At 53.6% G+C, this 22,500-nt stretch overlaps 1 protein-coding gene across 4 annotated transcripts in view; it reads right to left on the bottom strand.

Annotated features, from left to right (window-relative positions):
• LOC134535708 (uncharacterized) overlaps positions 1–22,500 on the bottom strand; it is a 398,944-nt gene that overhangs the window by 73,742 nt on the left and 302,702 nt on the right. Inside the window, exon 9 of one of the 4 annotated variants that reach the window (XM_063374908.1) lies at positions 18,645–19,093. The exons of 1 other annotated variant lie outside the window; for it this stretch is intronic. In XM_063374908.1, coding sequence (XP_063230978.1) covers positions 18,894–19,093 — 200 coding nt within the window. In that variant the 3' untranslated portion in view covers positions 18,645–18,893. Of the gene's footprint in view, positions 1–18,644; positions 19,094–22,500 lie in introns of those variants that run through there. 2 more of the 4 variants (XM_063374910.1, XM_063374913.1) reach the window with 2 other exon arrangements.

The following is a 22,500-nucleotide window of genomic DNA, read 5'->3' as shown; positions in this document are numbered from 1 at the left end:
CAGGCTTTAAGCTGAGGTGCCGACCGCCATCTTGTATTGTGACATCACGGCGGTCATGCTGGATGACCTTGACCTTTGACGATCTTCAAAACCATTTCCCGTTTTGTGCTTCAATAATGTCAAAGAATTGAAAATCCCCCAAAGTGACTTAAATTCCCCAGCGACAAGCCGCTCTAAGCCGCCGAGGTCATGACCTTGTCAATTAGGATGACATGACCGCCATATTGAATTGTTGCATAACTGTTGCAAATATGGTATCGCCTGCATTTTAAAAATTTATATTTTAATTTTCAAGCTAGAAATTCCGGAAAAAAATTAAAATTCATAAAAAATTAATAAAATTAAAATTAAAACTACTCCGCCATCCTGGATTATGTCATGACCACCATCTCGAAATTACATAATTATTATTACATATTAATTGGAAACTTTAAAAATATATAAAATAATTAGGTAATCAAATGTTAATAAAATATTATTTAAAAACCACTTACATCATGTAGTCCTCGGTTCGAATCCGGCGAGAGCATAAACAAATGACGACAGATATTTCCTCTATGGAAGTCGCCGGCAGACAGACTAATGTCAAGGTATATATACCGACAGGTAGTAAGACGTTATGTCCGCCATCTTGTTTTAGTCTGCTGGAGGCCTCTATCTTATTATTACTGTGGTACTCACCATCTTGACAATTGGAATCCATCTTGGTAATCTACATTCATTTATTTAGCTTTAAATTCGGAAAAAATTTCAAAATTCATCAAAAAAATCTGCAAATTAAATACTAATTGATTCGATCGATATCCATCTTTGGTTCGATATTTGATCGATGCAAATAATTATTTTAGACAAAAATACCTATTTAATTATTTATGTTCGAAATCCTAAAAGTAGCTATAGTTTCTCATATACCACCCTCCTATAAGCCGATATGATCGCCATGTTGAAAAATTGTTTTTATGGTCCTATAAATTGGGAAAAAATTACAAAATTCATCAAAAAATCACTTTTTGAAATTAATGATTGATGCGATCGATTCCTGTCCTTGCTTCGATCCTTGATCTATGCAAAAAAATTAAACAAAAATTATGTATTTAATAAATTATATTCAACATCCTAAAAGTGGCTTAAGTTACACATATACCAGCCTCCAGTAAGCCGATATGACCACTATCTTGGAAATCTCTAAATAATTACCAATAAATTCAGGGAAAATTCCAAAAATCGTTAAAAAAATCAATTATTAAAATAATAATGACGCGATAGATTTCCATCTTTGGTTTTTTGATTCTTGGCCAGTTATAAGGATAACAAAAACTTTAAATACATTTTAAATGCGGTTTCCTATTACCTTTTGTGGAGTTTATTAAACATTCACGCTACAAAAAACAACTCTGGACAAGATACCTGTCTGAAGATTTAAAAATGTTGCCGGGTGCCTAACACGGAAGTCTAATTTTTTCGATGCATGAAATACATTACATCCAGTTCATGTACACTTCTATACGTTTATGGTTCCTACTGTGAGAAGTAAATTAATTTTGGAAAGTTTGCATAACTTGCCGGGTGTGCATACCAGAGAACCAGTGGATATTTTGAAAATTTTCCGGGCTGTAGATAAATTACAGCAATTGAAACAGTTTTCCGATAAATGTGGGCTACTTCAATGTACTATATGGAAATGCCTGCTTTGGTTTTTGAAGGGTTAGTGGGCTACCTTCAGCAAGGGAAAACACGGGCTAGGTTGAAATTGGAGGTTTGGAACAGTGTTTGTCAGAAGCTAGTGAGAGACGTATTAATAACGGATATCTTCACCTCTCGGGGCCATAACTGACACACTGCTGCACAGCTGTGTGCTGCATCGCCCTGGGTTGACAGCTGCTCTGGGCGGGGGTAACACTGTCGTCTGGGCAAACTTTACTGCACAGCTGTGTCCTGCATCGCCCTGGGTTGACAGCTGCTCTGGGCGGGGGTAACACTGTCGTCTGGGCAAACTTTACTGCACAGCTGTGTCCTGCATCGCCCTGGGTTGACAGCTGCTCTGGGCGGGGGTAACACTGTCGTCTGGGCAAACTTTACTGCACAGCTGTGTCCTGCATCGCCCTGGGTTGACAGCTGCTCTGGGCGGGGGTAACACTGTCGTCTGGGCAAACTTTACTGCACAGCTGTGTCCTGCATCGCCCTGGGTTGACAGCTGCTCTGGGCGGGGGTAACACTGTCGTCTGGGCAAACTTTACTGCACAGCTGTGTCCTGCATCGCCCTGGGTTGACAGCTGCTCTGGGCGGGGGTAACACTGTCGTCTGGGCAAACTTTACTGCACAGCTGTGTCCTGCATCGCCCTGGGTTGACAGCTGCTCTGGGCGGGGGTAACACTGTCGTCTGGGCAAACTTTACTGCACAGCTGTGTCCTGCATCGCCCTGGGTTGACAGCTGCTCTGGGCGGGGGTAACACTGTCGTCTGGGCAAACTTTACTGCACAGCTGTGTCCTGCATCGCCCTGGGTTGACAGCTGCTCTGGGCGGGGGTAACACTGTCGTCTGGGCAAACTTTACTGCACAGCTGTGTCCTGCATCGCCCTGGGTTGACAGCTGCTCTGGGCGGGGGTAACACTGTCGTCTGGGCAAACTTTACTGCACAGCTGTGTCCTGCATCGCCCTGGGTTGACAGCTGCTCTGGGCGGGGGTAACACTGTCGTCTGGGCAAACTTTACTGCACAGCTGTGTCCTGCATCGCCCTGGGTTGACAGCTGCTCTGGGCGGGGGTAACACTGTCGTCTGGGCAAACTTTACTGCACAGCTGTGTCCTGCATCGCCCTGGGTTGACAGCTGCTCTGGGCGGGGGTAACACTGTCGTCTGGGCAAACTTTACTGCACAGCTGTGTCCTGCATCGCCCTGGGTTGACAGCTGCTCTGGGCGGGGGTAACACTGTCGTCTGGGCAAACTTTACTGCACAGCTGTGTCCTGCATCGCCCTGGGTTGACAGCTGCTCTGGGCGGGGGTAACACTGTCGTCTGGGCAAACTTTACTGCACAGCTGTGTCCTGCATCGCCCTGGGTTGACAGCTGCTCTGGGCGGGGGTAACACTGTCGTCTGGGCAAACTTTACTGCACAGCTGTGTCCTGCATCGCCCTGGGTTGACAGCTGCTCTGGGCGGGTGTAACACTGTCGTCTGGGCAAACTTTACTGCACAGCTGTGTCCTGCATCGCCCTGGGTTGACAGCTGCTCTGGGCGGGGGTAACACTGTCGTCTGGGCAAACTTTACTGCACAGCTGTGTCCTGCATCGCCCTGGGTTGACAGCTGCTCTGGGCGGGGGTAACACTGTCGTCTGGGCAAACTTTACTGCACAGCTGTGTCCTGCATCGCCCTGGGTTGACAGCTGCTCTGGGCGGGGGTAACACTGTCGTCTGGGCAAACTTTACTGCACAGCTGTGTCCTGCATCGCCCTGGGTTGACAGCTGCTCTGGGCGGGGGTAACACTGTCGTCTGGGCAAACTTTACTGCACAGCTGTGTCCTGCATCGCCCTGGGTTGACAGCTGCTCTGGGCGGGGGTAACACTGTCGTCTGGGCAAACTTTACTGCACAGCTGTGTCCTGCATCGCCCTGGGTTGACAGCTGCTCTGGGCGGGGGTAACACTGTCGTCTGGGCAAACTTTACTGCACAGCTGTGTCCTGCATCGCCCTGGGTTGACAGCTGCTCTGGGCGGGGGTAACACTGTCGTCTGGGCAAACTTTACTGCACAGCTGTGTCCTGCATCGCCCTGGGTTGACAGCTGCTCTGGGCGGGGGTAACACTGTCGTCTGGGAAAACTTTACTGCACAGCTGTGTCCTGCATCGCCCTGGGTTGACAGCTGCTCTGGGCGGGGGTAACACTGTCGTCTGGGCAAACTTTACTGCACAGCTGTGTCCTGCATCGCCCTGGGTTGACAGCTGCTCTGGGCGGGGGTAACACTGTCGTCTGGGCAAACTTTACTGCACAGCTGTGTCCTGCATCGCCCTGGGTTGACAGCTGCTCTGGGCGGGGGTAACACTGTCGTCTGGGCAAACTTTACTGCACAGCTGTGTCCTGCATCGCCCTGGGTTGACAGCTGCTCTGGGCGGGGGTAACACTGTCGTCTGGGCAAACTTTACTGCACAGCTGTGTCCTGCATCGCCCTGGGTTGACAGCTGCTCTGGGCGGGGGTAACACTGTCGTCTGGGCAAACTTTACTGCACAGCTGTGTCCTGCATCGCCCTGGGTTGACAGCTGCTCTGGGCGGGGGTAACACTGTCGTCTGGGCAAACTTTACTGCACAGCTGTGTCCTGCATCGCCCTGGGTTGACAGCTGCTCTGGGCGGGGGTAACACTGTCGTCTGGGCAAACTTTACTGCACAGCTGTGTCCTGCATCGCCCTGGGTTGACAGCTGCTCTGGGCGATGGTAACACTGTCGTCTGGGCAAACTTTACTGCACAGCTGTGTCCTGCATCGCCCTGGGTTGACAGCTGCTCTGGGCGGGGGTAACACTGTCGTCTGGGCAAACTTTACTGCACAGCTGTGTCCTGCATCGCCCTGGGTTGACAGCTGCTCTGGGCGGGGGTAACACTGTCGTCTGGGCAAACTTTACTGCACAGCTGTGTCCTGCATCGCCCTGGGTTGACAGCTGCTCTGGGCGGGGGTAACACTGTCGTCTGGGCAAACTTTACTGCACAGCTGTGTCCTGCATCGCCCTGGGTTGACAGCTGCTCTGGGCGGGGGTAACACTGTCGTCTGGGCAAACTTTACTGCACAGCTGTGTCCTGCATCGCCCTGGGTTGACAGCTGCTCTGGGCGGGGGTAACACTGTCGTCTGGGCAAACTTTACTGCACAGCTGTGTCCTGCATCGCCCTGGGTTGACAGCTGCTCTGGGCGGGGGTAACACTGTCGTCTGGGCAAACTTTACTGCACAGCTGTGTCCTGCATCGCCCTGGGTTGACAGCTGCTCTGGGCGGGGGTAACACTGTCGTCTGGGCAAACTTTACTGCACAGCTGTGTCCTGCATCGCCCTGGGTTGACAGCTGCTCTGGGCGGGGGTAACACTGTCGTCTGGGCAAACTTTACTGCACAGCTGTGTCCTGCATCGCCCTGGGTTGACAGCTGCTCTGGGCGGGGGTAACACTGTCGTCTGGGCAAACTTTACTGCACAGCTGTGTCCTGCATCGCCCTGGGTTGACAGCTGCTCTGGGCGGGGGTAACACTGTCGTCTGGGCAAACTTTACTGCACAGCTGTGTCCTGCATCGCCCTGGGTTGACAGCTGCTCTGGGCGGGGGTAACACTGTCGTCTGGGCAAACTTTACTGCACAGCTGTGTCCTGCATCGCCCTGGGTTGACAGCTGCTCTGGGCGGGGGTAACACTGTCGTCTGGGCAAACTTTACTGCACAGCTGTGTCCTGCATCGCCCTGGGTTGACAGCTGCTCTGGGCGGGGGTAACACTGTCGTCTGGGCAAACTTTACTGCACAGCTGTGTCCTGCATCGCCCTGGGTTGACAGCTGCTCTGGGCGGGGGTAACACTGTCGTCTGGGCAAACTTTACTGCACAGCTGTGTCCTGCATCGCCCTGGGTTGACAGCTGCTCTGGGCGGGGGTAACACTGTCGTCTGGGCAAACTTTACTGCACAGCTGTGTCCCTGCATCGCCCTGGGTTGACAGCTGCTCTGGGCGGGGGTAACACTGTCGTCTGGGCAAACTTTACTGCACAGCTGTGTCCTGCATCGCCCTGGGTTGACAGCTGCTCTGGGCGGGGGTAACACTGTCGTCTGGGCAAACTTTACTGCACAGCTGTGTCCCTGCATCGCCCTGGGTTGACAGCTGCTCTGGGCGGGGGTAACACTGTCGTCTGGGCAAACTTTACTGCACAGCTGTGTCCTGCATCGCCCTGGGTTGACAGCTGCTCTGGGCGGGGGTAACACTGTCGTCTGGGCAAACTTTACTGCACAGCTGTGTCCCTGCATCGCCCTGGGTTGACAGCTGCTCTGGGCGGGGGTAACACTGTCGTCTGGGCAAACTTTACTGCACAGCTGTGTCCTGCATCGCCCTGGGTTGACAGCTGCTCTGGGCGGGGGTAACACTGTCGTCTGGGCAAACTTTACTGCACAGCTGTGTCCTGCATCGCCCTGGGTTGACAGCTGCTCTGGGCGGGGGTAACACTGTCGTCTGGGCAAACTTTACTGCACAGCTGTGTCCTGCATCGCCCTGGGTTGACAGCTGCTCTGGGCGGGGGTAACACTGTCGTCTGGGCAAACTTTACTGCACAGCTGTGACCTGCATCGCCCTGGGTTGACAGCTGCTCTGGGCGGGGGTAACACTGTCGTCTGGGCAAACTTTACTGCACAGCTGTGTCCTGCATCGCCCTGGGTTGACAGCTGCTCTGGGCGGGGGTAACACTGTCGTCTGGGCAAACTTTACTGCACAGCTGTGTCCTGCATCGCCCTGGGTTGACAGCTGCTCTGGGCGGGGGTAACACTGTCGTCTGGGCAAACTTTACTGCACAGCTGTGTCCTGCATCGCCCTGGGTTGACAGCTGCTCTGGGCGGGGGTAACACTGTCGTCTGGGCAAACTTTACTGCACAGCTGTGTCCTGCATCGCCCTGGGTTGACAGCTGCTCTGGGCGGGGGTAACACTGTCGTCTGGGCAAACTTTACTGCACAGCTGTGTCCTGCATCGCCCTGGGTTGACAGCTGCTCTGGGCGGGGGTAACACTGTCGTCTGGGCAAACTTTACTGCACAGCTGTGTCCTGCATCGCCCTGGGTTGACAGCTGCTCTGGGCGGGGGTAACACTGTCGTCTGGGCAAACTTTACTGCACAGCTGTGTCCTGCATCGCCCTGGGTTGACAGCTGCTCTGGGCGGGGGTAACACTGTCGTCTGGGCAAACTTTACTGCACAGCTGTGTCCTGCATCGCCCTGGGTTGACAGCTGCTCTGGGCGGGGGTAACACTGTCGTCTGGGCAAACTTTACTGCACAGCTGTGTCCTGCATCGCCCTGGGTTGACAGCTGCTCTGGGCGGGGGTAACACTGTCGTCTGGGCAAACTTTACTGCACAGCTGTGTCCTGCATCGCCCTGGGTTGACAGCTGCTCTGGGCGGGGGTAACACTGTCGTCTGGGCAAACTTTACTGCACAGCTGTGTCCTGCATCGCCCTGGGTTGACAGCTGCTCTGGGCGGGGGTAACACTGTCGTCTGGGCAAACTTTACTGCACAGCTGTGTCCTGCATCGCCCTGGGTTGACAGCTGCTCTGGGCGGGGGTAACACTGTCGTCTGGGCAAACTTTACTGCACAGCTGTGTCCTGCATCGCCCTGGGTTGACAGCTGCTCTGGGCGGGGGTAACACTGTCGTCTGGGCAAACTTTACTGCACAGCTGTGTCCTGCATCGCCCTGGGTTGACAGCTGCTCTGGGCGGGGGTAACACTGTCGTCTGGGCAAACTTTACTGCACAGCTGTGTCCTGCATCGCCCTGGGTTGACAGCTGCTCTGGGCGGGGGTAACACTGTCGTCTGGGCAAACTTTACTGCACAGCTGTGTCCTGCATCGCCCTGGGTTGACAGCTGCTCTGGGCGGGGGTAACACTGTCGTCTGGGCAAACTTTACTGCACAGCTGTGTCCCTGCATCCGCCCTGGGTTGACAGCTGCTCTGGGCGGGGGTAACACTGTCGTCTGGGCAAACTTTACTGCACAGCTGTGTCCTGCATCGCCCTGGGTTGACAGCTGCTCTGGGCGGGGGTAACACTGTCGTCTGGGCAAACTTTACTGCACAGCTGTGTCCCTGCATCGCCCTGGGTTGACAGCTGCTCTGGGCGGGGGTAACACTGTCGTCTGGGCAAACTTTACTGCACAGCTGTGTCCCTGCATCGCCCTGGGTTGACAGCTGCTCTGGGCGGGGGTAACACTGTCGTCTGGGCAAACTTTACTGCACAGCTGTGTCCCTGCATCGCCCTGGGTTGACAGCTGCTCTGGGCGGGGGTAACACTGTCGTCTGGGCAAACTTTACTGCACAGCTGTGTCCCTGCATCGCCCTGGGTTGACAGCTGCTCTGGGCGGGGGTAACACTGTCGTCTGGGCAAACTTTACTGCACAGCTGTGTCCTGCATCGCCCTGGGTTGACAGCTGCTCTGGGCGGGGGTAACACTGTCGTCTGGGCAAACTTTACTGCACAGCTGTGTCCTGCATCGCCCTGGGTTGACAGCTGCTCTGGGCGGGGGTAACACTGTCGTCTGGGCAAACTTTACTGCACAGCTGTGTCCTGCATCGCCCTGGGTTGACAGCTGCTCTGGGCGGGGGTAACACTGTCGTCTGGGCAAACTTTACTGCACAGCTGTGTCCTGCATCGCCCTGGGTTGACAGCTGCTCTGGGCGGGGGTAACACTGTCGTCTGGGCAAACTTTACTGCACAGCTGTGTCCTGCATCGCCCTGGGTTGACAGCTGCTCTGGGCGGGGGTAACACTGTCGTCTGGGCAAACTTTACTGCACAGCTGTGTCCTGCATCGCCCTGGGTTGACAGCTGCTCTGGGCGGGGGTAACACTGTCGTCTGGGCAAACTTTACTGCACAGCTGTGTCCTGCATCGCCCTGGGTTGACAGCTGCTCTGGGCGGGGGTAACACTGTCGTCTGGGCAAACTTTACTGCACAGCTGTGTCCTGCATCGCCCTGGGTTGACAGCTGCTCTGGGCGGGGGTAACACTGTCGTCTGGGCAAACTTTACTGCACAGCTGTGTCCTGCATCGCCCTGGGTTGACAGCTGCTCTGGGCGGGGGTAACACTGTCGTCTGGGCAAACTTTACTGCACAGCTGTGTCCTGCATCGCCCTGGGTTGACAGCTGCTCTGGGCGGGGGTAACACTGTCGTCTGGGCAAACTTTACTGCACAGCTGTGTCCTGCATCGCCCTGGGTTGACAGCTGCTCTGGGCGGGGGTAACACTGTCGTCTGGGCAAACTTTACTGCACAGCTGTGTCCTGCATCGCCCTGGGTTGACAGCTGCTCTGGGCGGGGGTAACACTGTCGTCTGGGCAAACTTTACTGCACAGCTGTGTCCTGCATCGCCCTGGGTTGACAGCTGCTCTGGGCGGGGGTAACACTGTCGTCTGGGCAAACTTTACTGCACAGCTGTGTCCTGCATCGCCCTGGGTTGACAGCTGCTCTGGGCGGGGGTAACACTGTCGTCTGGGCAAACTTTACTGCACAGCTGTGTCCTGCATCGCCCTGGGTTGACAGCTGCTCTGGGCGGGGGTAACACTGTCGTCTGGGCAAACTTTACTGCACAGCTGTGTCCTGCATCGCCCTGGGTTGACAGCTGCTCTGGGCGGGGGTAACACTGTCGTCTGGGCAAACTTTACTGCACAGCTGTGTCCTGCATCGCCCTGGGTTGACAGCTGCTCTGGGCGGGGGTAACACTGTCGTCTGGGCAAACTTTACTGCACAGCTGTGTCCTGCATCGCCCTGGGTTGACAGCTGCTCTGGGCGGGGGTAACACTGTCGTCTGGGCAAACTTTACTGCACAGCTGTGTCCTGCATCGCCCTGGGTTGACAGCTGCTCTGGGCGGGGGTAACACTGTCGTCTGGGCAAACTTTACTGCACAGCTGTGTCCTGCATCGCCCTGGGTTGACAGCTGCTCTGGGCGGGGGTAACACTGTCGTCTGGGCAAACTTTACTGCACAGCTGTGTCCTGCATCGCCCTGGGTTGACAGCTGCTCTGGGCGGGGGTAACACTGTCGTCTGGGCAAACTTTACTGCACAGCTGTGTCCTGCATCGCCCTGGGTTGACAGCTGCTCTGGGCGGGGGTAACACTGTCGTCTGGGCAAACTTTACTGCACAGCTGTGTCCCTGCATCGCCCTGGGTTGACAGCTGCTCTGGGCGGGGGTAACACTGTCGTCTGGGCAAACTTTACTGCACAGCTGTGTCCCTGCATCGCCCTGGGTTGACAGCTGCTCTGGGCGGGGGTAACACTGTCGTCTGGGCAAACTTTACTGCACAGCTGTGTCCTGCATCGCCCTGGGTTGACAGCTGCTCTGGGCGGGGGTAACACTGTCGTCTGGGCAAACTTTACTGCACAGCTGTGTCCTGCATCGCCCTGGGTTGACAGCTGCTCTGGGCGGGGGTAACACTGTCGTCTGGGCAAACTTTACTGCACAGCTGTGTCCTGCATCGCCCTGGGTTGACAGCTGCTCTGGGCGGGGGTAACACTGTCGTCTGGGCAAACTTTACTGCACAGCTGTGTCCTGCATCGCCCTGGGTTGACAGCTGCTCTGGGCGGGGGTAACACTGTCGTCTGGGCAAACTTTACTGCACAGCTGTGTCCTGCATCGCCCTGGGTTGACAGCTGCTCTGGGCGGGGGTAACACTGTCGTCTGGGCAAACTTTACTGCACAGCTGTGTCCTGCATCGCCCTGGGTTGACAGCTGCTCTGGGCGGGGGTAACACTGTCGTCTGGGCAAACTTTACTGCACAGCTGTGTCCTGCATCGCCCTGGGTTGACAGCTGCTCTGGGCGGGGGTAACACTGTCGTCTGGGCAAACTTTACTGCACAGCTGTGTCCTGCATCGCCCTGGGTTGACAGCTGCTCTGGGCGGGGGTAACACTGTCGTCTGGGCAAACTTTACTGCACAGCTGTGTCCTGCATCGCCCTGGGTTGACAGCTGCTCTGGGCGGGGGTAACACTGTCGTCTGGGCAAACTTTACTGCACAGCTGTGTCCTGCATCGCCCTGGGTTGACAGCTGCTCTGGGCGGGGGTAACACTGTCGTCTGGGCAAACTTTACTGCACAGCTGTGTCCTGCATCGCCCTGGGTTGACAGCTGCTCTGGGCGGGGGTAACACTGTCGTCTGGGCAAACTTTACTGCACAGCTGTGTCCTGCATCGCCCTGGGTTGACAGCTGCTCTGGGCGGGGGTAACACTGTCGTCTGGGCAAACTTTACTGCACAGCTGTGTCCTGCATCGCCCTGGGTTGACAGCTGCTCTGGGCGGGGGTAACACTGTCGTCTGGGCAAACTTTACTGCACAGCTGTGTCCTGCATCGCCCTGGGTTGACAGCTGCTCTGGGCGGGGGTAACACTGTCGTCTGGGCAAACTTTACTGCACAGCTGTGTCCTGCATCGCCCTGGGTTGACAGCTGCTCTGGGCGGGGGTAACACTGTCGTCTGGGCAAACTTTACTGCACAGCTGTGTCCTGCATCGCCCTGGGTTGACAGCTGCTCTGGGCGGGGGTAACACTGTCGTCTGGGCAAACTTTACTGCACAGCTGTGTCCTGCATCGCCCTGGGTTGACAGCTGCTCTGGGCGGGGGTAACACTGTCGTCTGGGCAAACTTTACTGCACAGCTGTGTCCTGCATCGCCCTGGGTTGACAGCTGCTCTGGGCGGGGGTAACACTGTCGTCTGGGCAAACTTTACTGCACAGCTGTGTCCCTGCATCGCCCTGGGTTGACAGCTGCTCTGGGCGGGGGTAACACTGTCGTCTGGGCAAACTTTACTGCACAGCTGTGTCCCTGCATCGCCCTGGGTTGACAGCTGCTCTGGGCGGGGGTAACACTGTCGTCTGGGCAAACTTTACTGCACAGCTGTGTCCCTGCATCGCCCTGGGTTGACAGCTGCTCTGGGCGGGGGTAACACTGTCGTCTGGGCAAACTTTACTGCACAGCTGTGTCCCTGCATCGCCCTGGGTTGACAGCTGCTCTGGGCGGGGGTAACACTGTCGTCTGGGCAAACTTTACTGCACAGCTGTGTCCCTGCATCGCCCTGGGTTGACAGCTGCTCTGGGCGGGGGTAACACTGTCGTCTGGGCAAACTTTACTGCACAGCTGTGTCCTGCATCGCCCTGGGTTGACAGCTGCTCTGGGCGGGGGTAACACTGTCGTCTGGGCAAACTTTACTGCACAGCTGTGTCCTGCATCGCCCTGGGTTGACAGCTGCTCTGGGCGGGGGTAACACTGTCGTCTGGGCAAACTTTACTGCACAGCTGTGTCCTGCATCGCCCTGGGTTGACAGCTGCTCTGGGCGGGGGTAACACTGTCGTCTGGGCAAACTTTACTGCACAGCTGTGTCCTGCATCGCCCTGGGTTGACAGCTGCTCTGGGCGGGGGTAACACTGTCGTCTGGGCAAACTTTACTGCACAGCTGTGTCCTGCATCGCCCTGGGTTGACAGCTGCTCTGGGCGGGGGTAACACTGTCGTCTGGGCAAACTTTACTGCACAGCTGTGTCCTGCATCGCCCTGGGTTGACAGCTGCTCTGGGCGGGGGTAACACTGTCGTCTGGGCAAACTTTACTGCACAGCTGTGTCCTGCATCGCCCTGGGTTGACAGCTGCTCTGGGCGGGGGTAACACTGTCGTCTGGGCAAACTTTACTGCACAGCTGTGTCCTGCATCGCCCTGGGTTGACAGCTGCTCTGGGCGGGGGTAACACTGTCGTCTGGGCAAACTTTACTGCACAGCTGTGTCCTGCATCGCCCTGGGTTGACAGCTGCTCTGGGCGGGGGTAACACTGTCGTCTGGGCAAACTTTACTGCACAGCTGTGTCCTGCATCGCCCTGGGTTGACAGCTGCTCTGGGCGGGGGTAACACTGTCGTCTGGGCAAACTTTACTGCACAGCTGTGTCCTGCATCGCCCTGGGTTGACAGCTGCTCTGGGCGGGGGTAACACTGTCGTCTGGGCAAACTTTACTGCACAGCTGTGTCCTGCATCGCCCTGGGTTGACAGCTGCTCTGGGCGGGGGTAACACTGTCGTCTGGGCAAACTTTACTGCACAGCTGTGTCCTGCATCGCCCTGGGTTGACAGCTGCTCTGGGCGGGGGTAACACTGTCGTCTGGGCAAACTTTACTGCACAGCTGTGTCCTGCATCGCCCTGGGTTGACAGCTGCTCTGGGCGGGGGTAACACTGTCGTCTGGGCAAACTTTACTGCACAGCTGTGTCCTGCATCGCCCTGGGTTGACAGCTGCTCTGGGCGGGGGTAACACTGTCGTCTGGGCAAACTTTACTGCACAGCTGTGTCCTGCATCGCCCTGGGTTGACAGCTGCTCTGGGCGGGGGTAACACTGTCGTCTGGGCAAACTTTACTGCACAGCTGTGTCCTGCATCGCCCTGGGTTGACAGCTGCTCTGGGCGGGGGTAACACTGTCGTCTGGGCAAACTTTACTGCACAGCTGTGTCCTGCATCGCCCTGGGTTGACAGCTGCTCTGGGCGGGGGTAACACTGTCGTCTGGGCAAACTTTACTGCACAGCTGTGTCCTGCATCGCCCTGGGTTGACAGCTGCTCTGGGCGGGGGTAACACTGTCGTCTGGGCAAACTTTACTGCACAGCTGTGTCCTGCATCGCCCTGGGTTGACAGCTGCTCTGGGCGGGGGTAACACTGTCGTCTGGGCAAACTTTACTGCACAGCTGTGTCCTGCATCGCCCTGGGTTGACAGCTGCTCTGGGCGGGGGTAACACTGTCGTCTGGGCAAACTTTACTGCACAGCTGTGTCCTGCATCGCCCTGGGTTGACAGCTGCTCTGGGCGGGGGTAACACTGTCGTCTGGGCAAACTTTACTGCACAGCTGTGTCCTGCATCGCCCTGGGTTGACAGCTGCTCTGGGCGGGGGTAACACTGTCGTCTGGGCAAACTTTACTGCACAGCTGTGTCCTGCATCGCCCTGGGTTGACAGCTGCTCTGGGCGGGGGTAACACTGTCGTCTGGGCAAACTTTACTGCACAGCTGTGTCCTGCATCGCCCTGGGTTGACAGCTGCTCTGGGCGGGGGTAACACTGTCGTCTGGGCAAACTTTACTGCACAGCTGTGTCCTGCATCGCCCTGGGTTGACAGCTGCTCTGGGCGGGGGTAACACTGTCGTCTGGGCAAACTTTACTGCACAGCTGTGTCCTGCATCGCCCTGGGTTGACAGCTGCTCTGGGCGGGGGTAACACTGTCGTCTGGGCAAACTTTACTGCACAGCTGTGTCCCTGCATCGCCCTGGGTTGACAGCTGCTCTGGGCGGGGGTAACACTGTCGTCTGGGCAAACTTTACTGCACAGCTGTGTCCCTGCATCGCCCTGGGTTGACAGCTGCTCTGGGCGGGGGTAACACTGTCGTCTGGGCAAACTTTACTGCACAGCTGTGTCCCTGCATCGCCCTGGGTTGACAGCTGCTCTGGGCGGGGGTAACACTGTCGTCTGGGCAAACTTTACTGCACAGCTGTGTCCCTGCATCGCCCTGGGTTGACAGCTGCTCTGGGCGGGGGTAACACTGTCGTCTGGGCAAACTTTACTGCACAGCTGTGTCCCTGCATCGCCCTGGGTTGACAGCTGCTCTGGGCGGGGGTAACACTGTCGTCTGGGCAAACTTTACTGCACAGCTGTGTCCTGCATCGCCCTGGGTTGACAGCTGCTCTGGGCGGGGGTAACACTGTCGTCTGGGCAAACTTTACTGCACAGCTGTGTCCTGCATCGCCCTGGGTTGACAGCTGCTCTGGGCGGGGGTAACACTGTCGTCTGGGCAAACTTTACTGCACAGCTGTGTCCTGCATCGCCCTGGGTTGACAGCTGCTCTGGGCGGGGGTAACACTGTCGTCTGGGCAAACTTTACTGCACAGCTGTGTCCTGCATCGCCCTGGGTTGACAGCTGCTCTGGGCGGGGGTAACACTGTCGTCTGGGCAAACTTTACTGCACAGCTGTGTCCTGCATCGCCCTGGGTTGACAGCTGCTCTGGGCGGGGGTAACACTGTCGTCTGGGCAAACTTTACTGCACAGCTGTGTCCTGCATCGCCCTGGGTTGACAGCTGCTCTGGGCGGGGGTAACACTGTCGTCTGGGCAAACTTTACTGCACAGCTGTGTCCTGCATCGCCCTGGGTTGACAGCTGCTCTGGGCGGGGGTAACACTGTCGTCTGGGCAAACTTTACTGCACAGCTGTGTCCTGCATCGCCCTGGGTTGACAGCTGCTCTGGGCGGGGGTAACACTGTCGTCTGGGCAAACTTTACTGCACAGCTGTGTCCTGCATCGCCCTGGGTTGACAGCTGCTCTGGGCGGGGGTAACACTGTCGTCTGGGCAAACTTTACTGCACAGCTGTGTCCTGCATCGCCCTGGGTTGACAGCTGCTCTGGGCGGGGGTAACACTGTCGTCTGGGCAAACTTTACTGCACAGCTGTGTCCTGCATCGCCCTGGGTTGACAGCTGCTCTGGGCGGGGGTAACACTGTCGTCTGGGCAAACTTTACTGCACAGCTGTGTCCTGCATCGCCCTGGGTTGACAGCTGCTCTGGGCGGGGGTAACACTGTCGTCTGGGCAAACTTTACTGCACAGCTGTGTCCTGCATCGCCCTGGGTTGACAGCTGCTCTGGGCGGGGGTAACACTGTCGTCTGGGCAAACTTTACTGCACAGCTGTGTCCTGCATCGCCCTGGGTTGACAGCTGCTCTGGGCGGGGGTAACACTGTCGTCTGGGCAAACTTTACTGCACAGCTGTGTCCTGCATCGCCCTGGGTTGACAGCTGCTCTGGGCGGGGGTAACACTGTCGTCTGGGCAAACTTTACTGCACAGCTGTGTCCTGCATCGCCCTGGGTTGACAGCTGCTCTGGGCGGGGGTAACACTGTCGTCTGGGCAAACTTTACTGCACAGCTGTGTCCTGCATCGCCCTGGGTTGACAGCTGCTCTGGGCGGGGGTAACACTGTCGTCTGGGCAAACTTTACTGCACAGCTGTGTCCTGCATCGCCCTGGGTTGACAGCTGCTCTGGGCGGGGGTAACACTGTCGTCTGGGCAAACTTTACTGCACAGCTGTGTCCTGCATCGCCCTGGGTTGACAGCTGCTCTGGGCGGGGGTAACACTGTCGTCTGGGCAAACTTTACTGCACAGCTGTGTCCTGCATCGCCCTGGGTTGACAGCTGCTCTGGGCGGGGGTAACACTGTCGTCTGGGCAAACTTTACTGCACAGCTGTGTCCTGCATCGCCCTGGGTTGACAGCTGCTCTGGGCGGGGGTAACACTGTCGTCTGGGCAAACTTTACTGCACAGCTGTGTCCTGCATCGCCCTGGGTTGACAGCTGCTCTGGGCGGGGGTAACACTGTCGTCTGGGCAAACTTTACTGCACAGCTGTGTCCTGCATCGCCCTGGGTTGACAGCTGCTCTGGGCGGGGGTAACACTGTCGTCTGGGCAAACTTTACTGCACAGCTGTGTCCTGCATCGCCCTGGGTTGACAGCTGCTCTGGGCGGGGGTAACACTGTCGTCTGGGCAAACTTTACTGCACAGCTGTGTCCTGCATCGCCCTGGGTTGACAGCTGCTCTGGGCGGGGGTAACACTGTCGTCTGGGCAAACTTTACTGCACAGCTGTGTCCTGCATCGCCCTGGGTTGACAGCTGCTCTGGGCGGGGGTAACACTGTCGTCTGGGCAAACTTTACTGCACAGCTGTGTCCTGCATCGCCCTGGGTTGACAGCTGCTCTGGGCGGGGGTAACACTGTCGTCTGGGCAAACTTTACTGCACAGCTGTGTCCTGCATCGCCCTGGGTTGACAGCTGCTCTGGGCGGGGGTAACACTGTCGTCTGGGCAAACTTTACTGCACAGCTGTGTCCTGCATCGCCCTGGGTTGACAGCTGCTCTGGGCGGGGGTAACACTGTCGTCTGGGCAAACTTTACTGCACAGCTGTGTCCTGCATCGCCCTGGGTTGACAGCTGCTCTGGGCGGGGGTAACACTGTCGTCTGGGCAAACTTTACTGCACAGCTGTGTCCTGCATCGCCCTGGGTTGACAGCTGCTCTGGGCGGGGGTAACACTGTCGTCTGGGCAAACTTTACTGCACAGCTGTGTCCTGCATCGCCCTGGGTTGACAGCTGCTCTGGGCGGGGGTAACACTGTCGTCTGGGCAAACTTTACTGCACAGCTGTGTCCTGCATCGCCCTGGGTTGACAGCTGCTCTGGGCGGGGGTAACACTGTCGTCTGGGCAAACTTTACTGCACAGCTGTGTCCTGCATCGCCCTGGGTTGACAGCTGCTCTGGGCGGGGGTAACACTGTCGTCTGGGCAAACTTTACTGCACAGCTGTGTCCTGCATCGCCCTGGGTTGACAGCTGCTCTGGGCGGGGGTAACACTGTCGTCTGGGCAAACTTTACTGCACAGCTGTGTCCTGCATCGCCCTGGGTTGACAGCTGCTCTGGGCGGGGGTAACACTGTCGTCTGGGCAAACTTTACTGCACAGCTGTGTCCTGCATCGCCCTGGGTTGACAGCTGCTCTGGGCGGGGGTAACACTGTCGTCTGGGCAAACTTTACTGCACAGCTGTGTCCTGCATCGCCCTGGGTTGACAGCTGCTCTGGGCGGGGGTAACACTGTCGTCTGGGCAAACTTTACTGCACAGCTGTGTCCTGCATCGCCCTGGGTTGACAGCTGCTCTGGGCGGGGGTAACACTGTCGTCTGGGCAAACTTTACTGCACAGCTGTGTCCTGCATCGCCCTGGGTTGACAGCTGCTCTGGGCGGGGGTAACACTGTCGTCTGGGCAAACTTTACTGCACAGCTGTGTCCTGCATCGCCCTGGGTTGACAGCTGCTCTGGGCGGGGGTAACACTGTCGTCTGGGCAAACTTTACTGCACAGCTGTGTCCTGCATCGCCCTGGGTTGACAGCTGCTCTGGGCGGGGGTAACACTGTCGTCTGGGCAAACTTTACTGCACAGCTGTGTCCCTGCATCGCCCTGGGTTGACAGCTGCTCTGGGCGGGGGTAACACTGTCGTCTGGGCAAACTTTACTGCACAGCTGTGTCCTGCATCGCCCTGGGTTGACAGCTGCTCTGGGCGGGGGTAACACTGTCGTCTGGGCAAACTTTACTGCACAGCTGTGTCCTGCATCGCCCTGGGTTGACAGCTGCTCTGGGCGGGGGTAACACTGTCGTCTGGGCAAACTTTACTGCACAGCTGTGTCCTGCATCGCCCTGGGTTGACAGCTGCTCTGGGCGGGGGTAACACTGTCGTCTGGGCAAACTTTACTGCACAGCTGTGTCCTGCATCGCCCTGGGTTGACAGCTGCTCTGGGCGGGGGTAACACTGTCGTCTGGGCAAACTTTACTGCACAGCTGTGTCCTGCATCGCCCTGGGTTGACAGCTGCTCTGGGCGGGGGTAACACTGTCGTCTGGGCAAACTTTACTGCACAGCTGTGTCCTGCATCGCCCTGGGTTGACAGCTGCTCTGGGCGGGGGTAACACTGTCGTCTGGGCAAACTTTACTGCACAGCTGTGTCCTGCATCGCCCTGGGTTGACAGCTGCTCTGGGCGGGGGTAACACTGTCGTCTGGGCAAACTTTACTGCATAGCTGGGAGTTACAAGCCATGGCACGATCATTTCTTTCCCATAGCAAATTCACCAGGTTTTCATGATCAGCGTGAACGAGAAACCTTGGCGGAGTTTGCACAAAGCATTAAAAGTGATGCGAGGAGTTTGGTGGTACAACTGGAACAGCAGTGTGCTAGCAGAGTGAGCAGAGTGAGCAGCTGTCCCGGCGCCGGCGTGGCCTACAGCCTGAGGCAACTCGACCCACTTGGCGGAGCGCGCCATGAGACTGCGACTATCATTAGCCCGGCCGCTGCCGCCATGTCGGGCGGGACTCGCCCACACACGTGTGTTGGCAGTGCAGTATCTGTACACACATTTGCATTTTCCCGCTTCAATATCAATTCAGATGTATTTGCTTTTTTTAGTAAATACATTAATTTATTTTCGCATATTAAATATTCCTTCATTATTTTTTTAACCAGTTTATTCGAGCCTTGGATCACAAATATGGAAACTTCCCGACGTCATGCTTCGTACGAGACTCGAACACAGTAAGTTTCCCTGCGGCCTTTCACAGAAACAAGAACACAACTTCATGGAAATATTAGTTGCAGCAGCAGATACAAGTGTTCAGCTGTTTCCCAACGTATTCGCCACCGGAACTGGGACTAGCCGCTGTGTGGCAGCCCGGGCAGCGAGTTGGTCTGTGCCGGGGGGCGCGGGGGGAACTGCCACTCGCCCTGCAGGAGGTACCACCCAACCAGTCCGTGTCTGGTGCTGCACCAACATGACACTACACCAACCAGCTGTGCTGCTGCGGCTAATTGCTTCTGTAATAACAAGTTTATACACAAAAGGACTTGAACATCTAATAAAACTCATAATTACTTAACCAATCATGAAAACATAATAATATTAAGTATAATAAAACTAATAGGTTGATATAATATTTAAAAAATTACAATAAATAAAATTTATCCTTTCAATTAACATTTAAATAGTATACTAAACTCCTTGCCTTTATTAAGTAGTTATTTTGTACCACTAAGTCGACTGGATTCTGGTATGCTGGACACTGCTCTTCTACCTAAGCTTTTAATGGGAGTGATGTGTTGAACCACCTGAATATAACTACTGCAGGGTAACATTGGAGCATTTCACAGCCCGTGTATGAGTCGTAATACTCGCCATAATCGACGCAGATTGGTTTTTGAGATTGTTGAAGAAGATCCAGGATGAGGTCCAAAGTCGAAAAATTCATCTTCGAGAGTTTGTGTCTCCATCGGAATGCTGTCATTATCTTCGATCGATATGTAGGAAACACTAGATTTGTATTTATGAGGTTTTTAAAGGAAAGTATTAATTTCTTAAGTCAAAATTTTCAACACACACAAACCATTTCCTTTCACATTTAGGAAATAAAACGGCTGCAGCAACAGCATTATTTAACCCTTGAAATGTGTTGGAGATCTCATAGTTGGGTAAAACGTTACTCAACCCTATTCAAGTAAGTACACTGTCACATCACCATAGAAGCTAGCGTCTTTACCTGGATTACTGTAAGAACTCGAGATCATTGACGCCGAAGCTTCTTCATCGTCTAAAAGCTTCCTTTATAAGCGTCCATAATTAATGGAGGATCTACTAGATATGGTCTTGAATGTATTCTCACTTTTCACTGTGATGACACTTCCACTGGTTTCACTCTTTCCTTAAACCGTCAGCAGCCTTCAATTTAAGTTCTTTATTAATATCAGGAGAGCTATGAACATAATCACATTCAAGACAAGGATAATTATTTACATCAAACAGCTGACTTTTTCTTTTTGTAGTGGCGTCATCGATGCACTCTATCTCGTAAGTAGGCATTTGGACCTGTTGGGGCATTTGGAGTCGATTGATCATTTGGCTCTAATGACATTTTTATTTTTCTTGAGGATATCAGGTAGAACATAATCAATCAGCTTACTTATGATGTAACAACGTACGGAAATTAAATTATAACTTGTGACTGAACTGTTTATATGGTAAATCGTATCCATTCCGAGGACCTAGATAAGAAATTCTCTCAAGACATCGGCTGTTACAATTTACAGTTCTGACGATGAGAAGCAAACTGTTAAACACGGTGCCCAGAAACTCTGTCAAGAAGAGGACTATGTTAGAAAGGGTTCTGGTTGGTCTCTGTCTAGTATAAACCGATTGGAGCTAAGAATTAGTCATTTCGCTTCTATGCAGGGCTAAATGATTGTAAGTTTGCTGGCTTTCGCAAGTGATCCTGTAGTAGAATAGAAATTATGTAATAAATATTATGTTTGTAAAAGAACTTGTGTTTTATTTTCGAACCTGTCATTTTTTGAGGCATTTTTAACAAAAAATTAAGATTATTTTTAGCTTCTTCCAGGTTCGTACCAAGGACCTTAGTCGATCTAATTAATTAATCAGTATATTGTTTGCAAATTTATTAAATGAATTTTGAACTTTCTCCTGAATTTCTAGGTTAATTATTACGAATTTCCAAGATGACGGTCTTGATGTCTGATCGGATGATGGTAGTAGAGGATTTTACGAATGTTGATCATGGTTTATTGAAATTATTATTATTTTATATAAAGTTAAATGTTTTGCATCATTCAGGGATCGAACCAAGGACCTTAGTCGATCTAATCAAACAGTATATTTATTGTCAATTTATTTGATGAATTTTGGATTTTTTTCCCGCTCTTCTAGCTACATTATTACATGATTTCAAGTTGGCGTCCGAATTTCAAGATGGCGGATGTCACAGTAATAAATGATTACTGCACTGTAGCGGGTTAGAATAAAAATATCCAGATGGAAATGTACTCTATAATACGAGTACACACACAAGATGGTGTACTCCAGCAGGTGGTAGCTCCTGGTAGCATGTACTAAACATAAAATGTCGGATCCATGATGGTCGACAAGGACAAAGTAAAATTTCAAGGTCAAGGTCAAATTTCAAGGTCAAGGTTCAAGGGCAAAGTTCAAGGCCAAGGTCAAATTTCAAGGTCAAATGTCAAAGTTCAAGGACAAGGTCAAAGTTCAATGTCAACAGTTGAGGACAAAGGTATGGTGACCAGATAATTATACTAACATGGTATCAGCACACTAGCAGACTAAAACTAGATGGTTATCTCCAGCGGGTGATTTCAAGATGGCGGCCATCACGAAAAAGTGCAATGGTAGTTTTAAGGATTTTTTTATTATTTAATTAGGTTGATTAATTTTTTTAAGGATTTTTAAATTTTTTCCCGAATCTCTAGCATTAAAATTACGGATTTTCAAGATGGCGGACATGATGTCATGCTCACTGGCGATATATATGCTTTGAAAAAAAAGTGGTGGGAGTCAGTCTGCCAGCAGCCACCACGAGGGAAGGATCGGTCGCCATTCTTAAATTTTTTGCCCTCACCGGGTTCGAACCGAGGACTCCGAGCTCCATGTCGTAAAATTACATTTTTTAATAAAAAATTTATTAAAATTTTTTTATAAATTTTTTTATAAATTTTAAATTTTTTTTTATTAAAATCAGATAATAAATAAAAAAGTTAAAGATGGCGACCATAACGGAAATTGAAACGGTGACGTCATAATCCAATATGGCGGAAAACACAACGCCGGAAATTTCGAGAAAACACAATGACGTCATCCAAAATGGCGGATCCAAGATGGCCGCCGTGATCTACTTGTCCCGTTACGATGTGTCCCGTTACGCTCATCCAAGATGGCCGCCGTGGCGTCAGAATCAGAGATGAGGACCGACAATCACAATCCACACCCAGAACCCAGTCCCCGGAGCCCCATTCGTATACTACTTACATGATGGCGTCCGAATGTCAAGGTGACGGGCATCCTGGTAATAAATGATTACTGCACTATATAAGGTAAAAATTAAAATAATATGGCGGCAAAAACCTCTAGCAGACGAAAACAATATGTTGGATCCAAGATGAAGGCCTCCAGCAAATGAAAACAAGATGGCAGACCTGACGTCAAAATTGACCTTAGTGGTGGGAGGTCAGTCTGCCAGGGGGCTTCTGTGGAGGAAGGATCCAACGCAATTTTTGTTTTTGCCCTCACCGGACTCGAACAGAGGATGACATGATACAAATGCATTTTAAATTAAAATTTAATACAATTTTACTAATAAATTTTTATAAATTTTACATTTCCCCCCAATTTTATAGATAAATAATTATGTATTTTCAAGATG

This window comes from Bacillus rossius, chromosome 10 (assembly GCF_032445375.1).
Source record: "Bacillus rossius redtenbacheri isolate Brsri chromosome 10, Brsri_v3, whole genome shotgun sequence".
Classification (NCBI taxonomy): domain Eukaryota; kingdom Metazoa; phylum Arthropoda; class Insecta; order Phasmatodea; family Bacillidae; genus Bacillus; species Bacillus rossius.
This window is presented reverse-complemented; position numbering and strand designations above follow the sequence as displayed.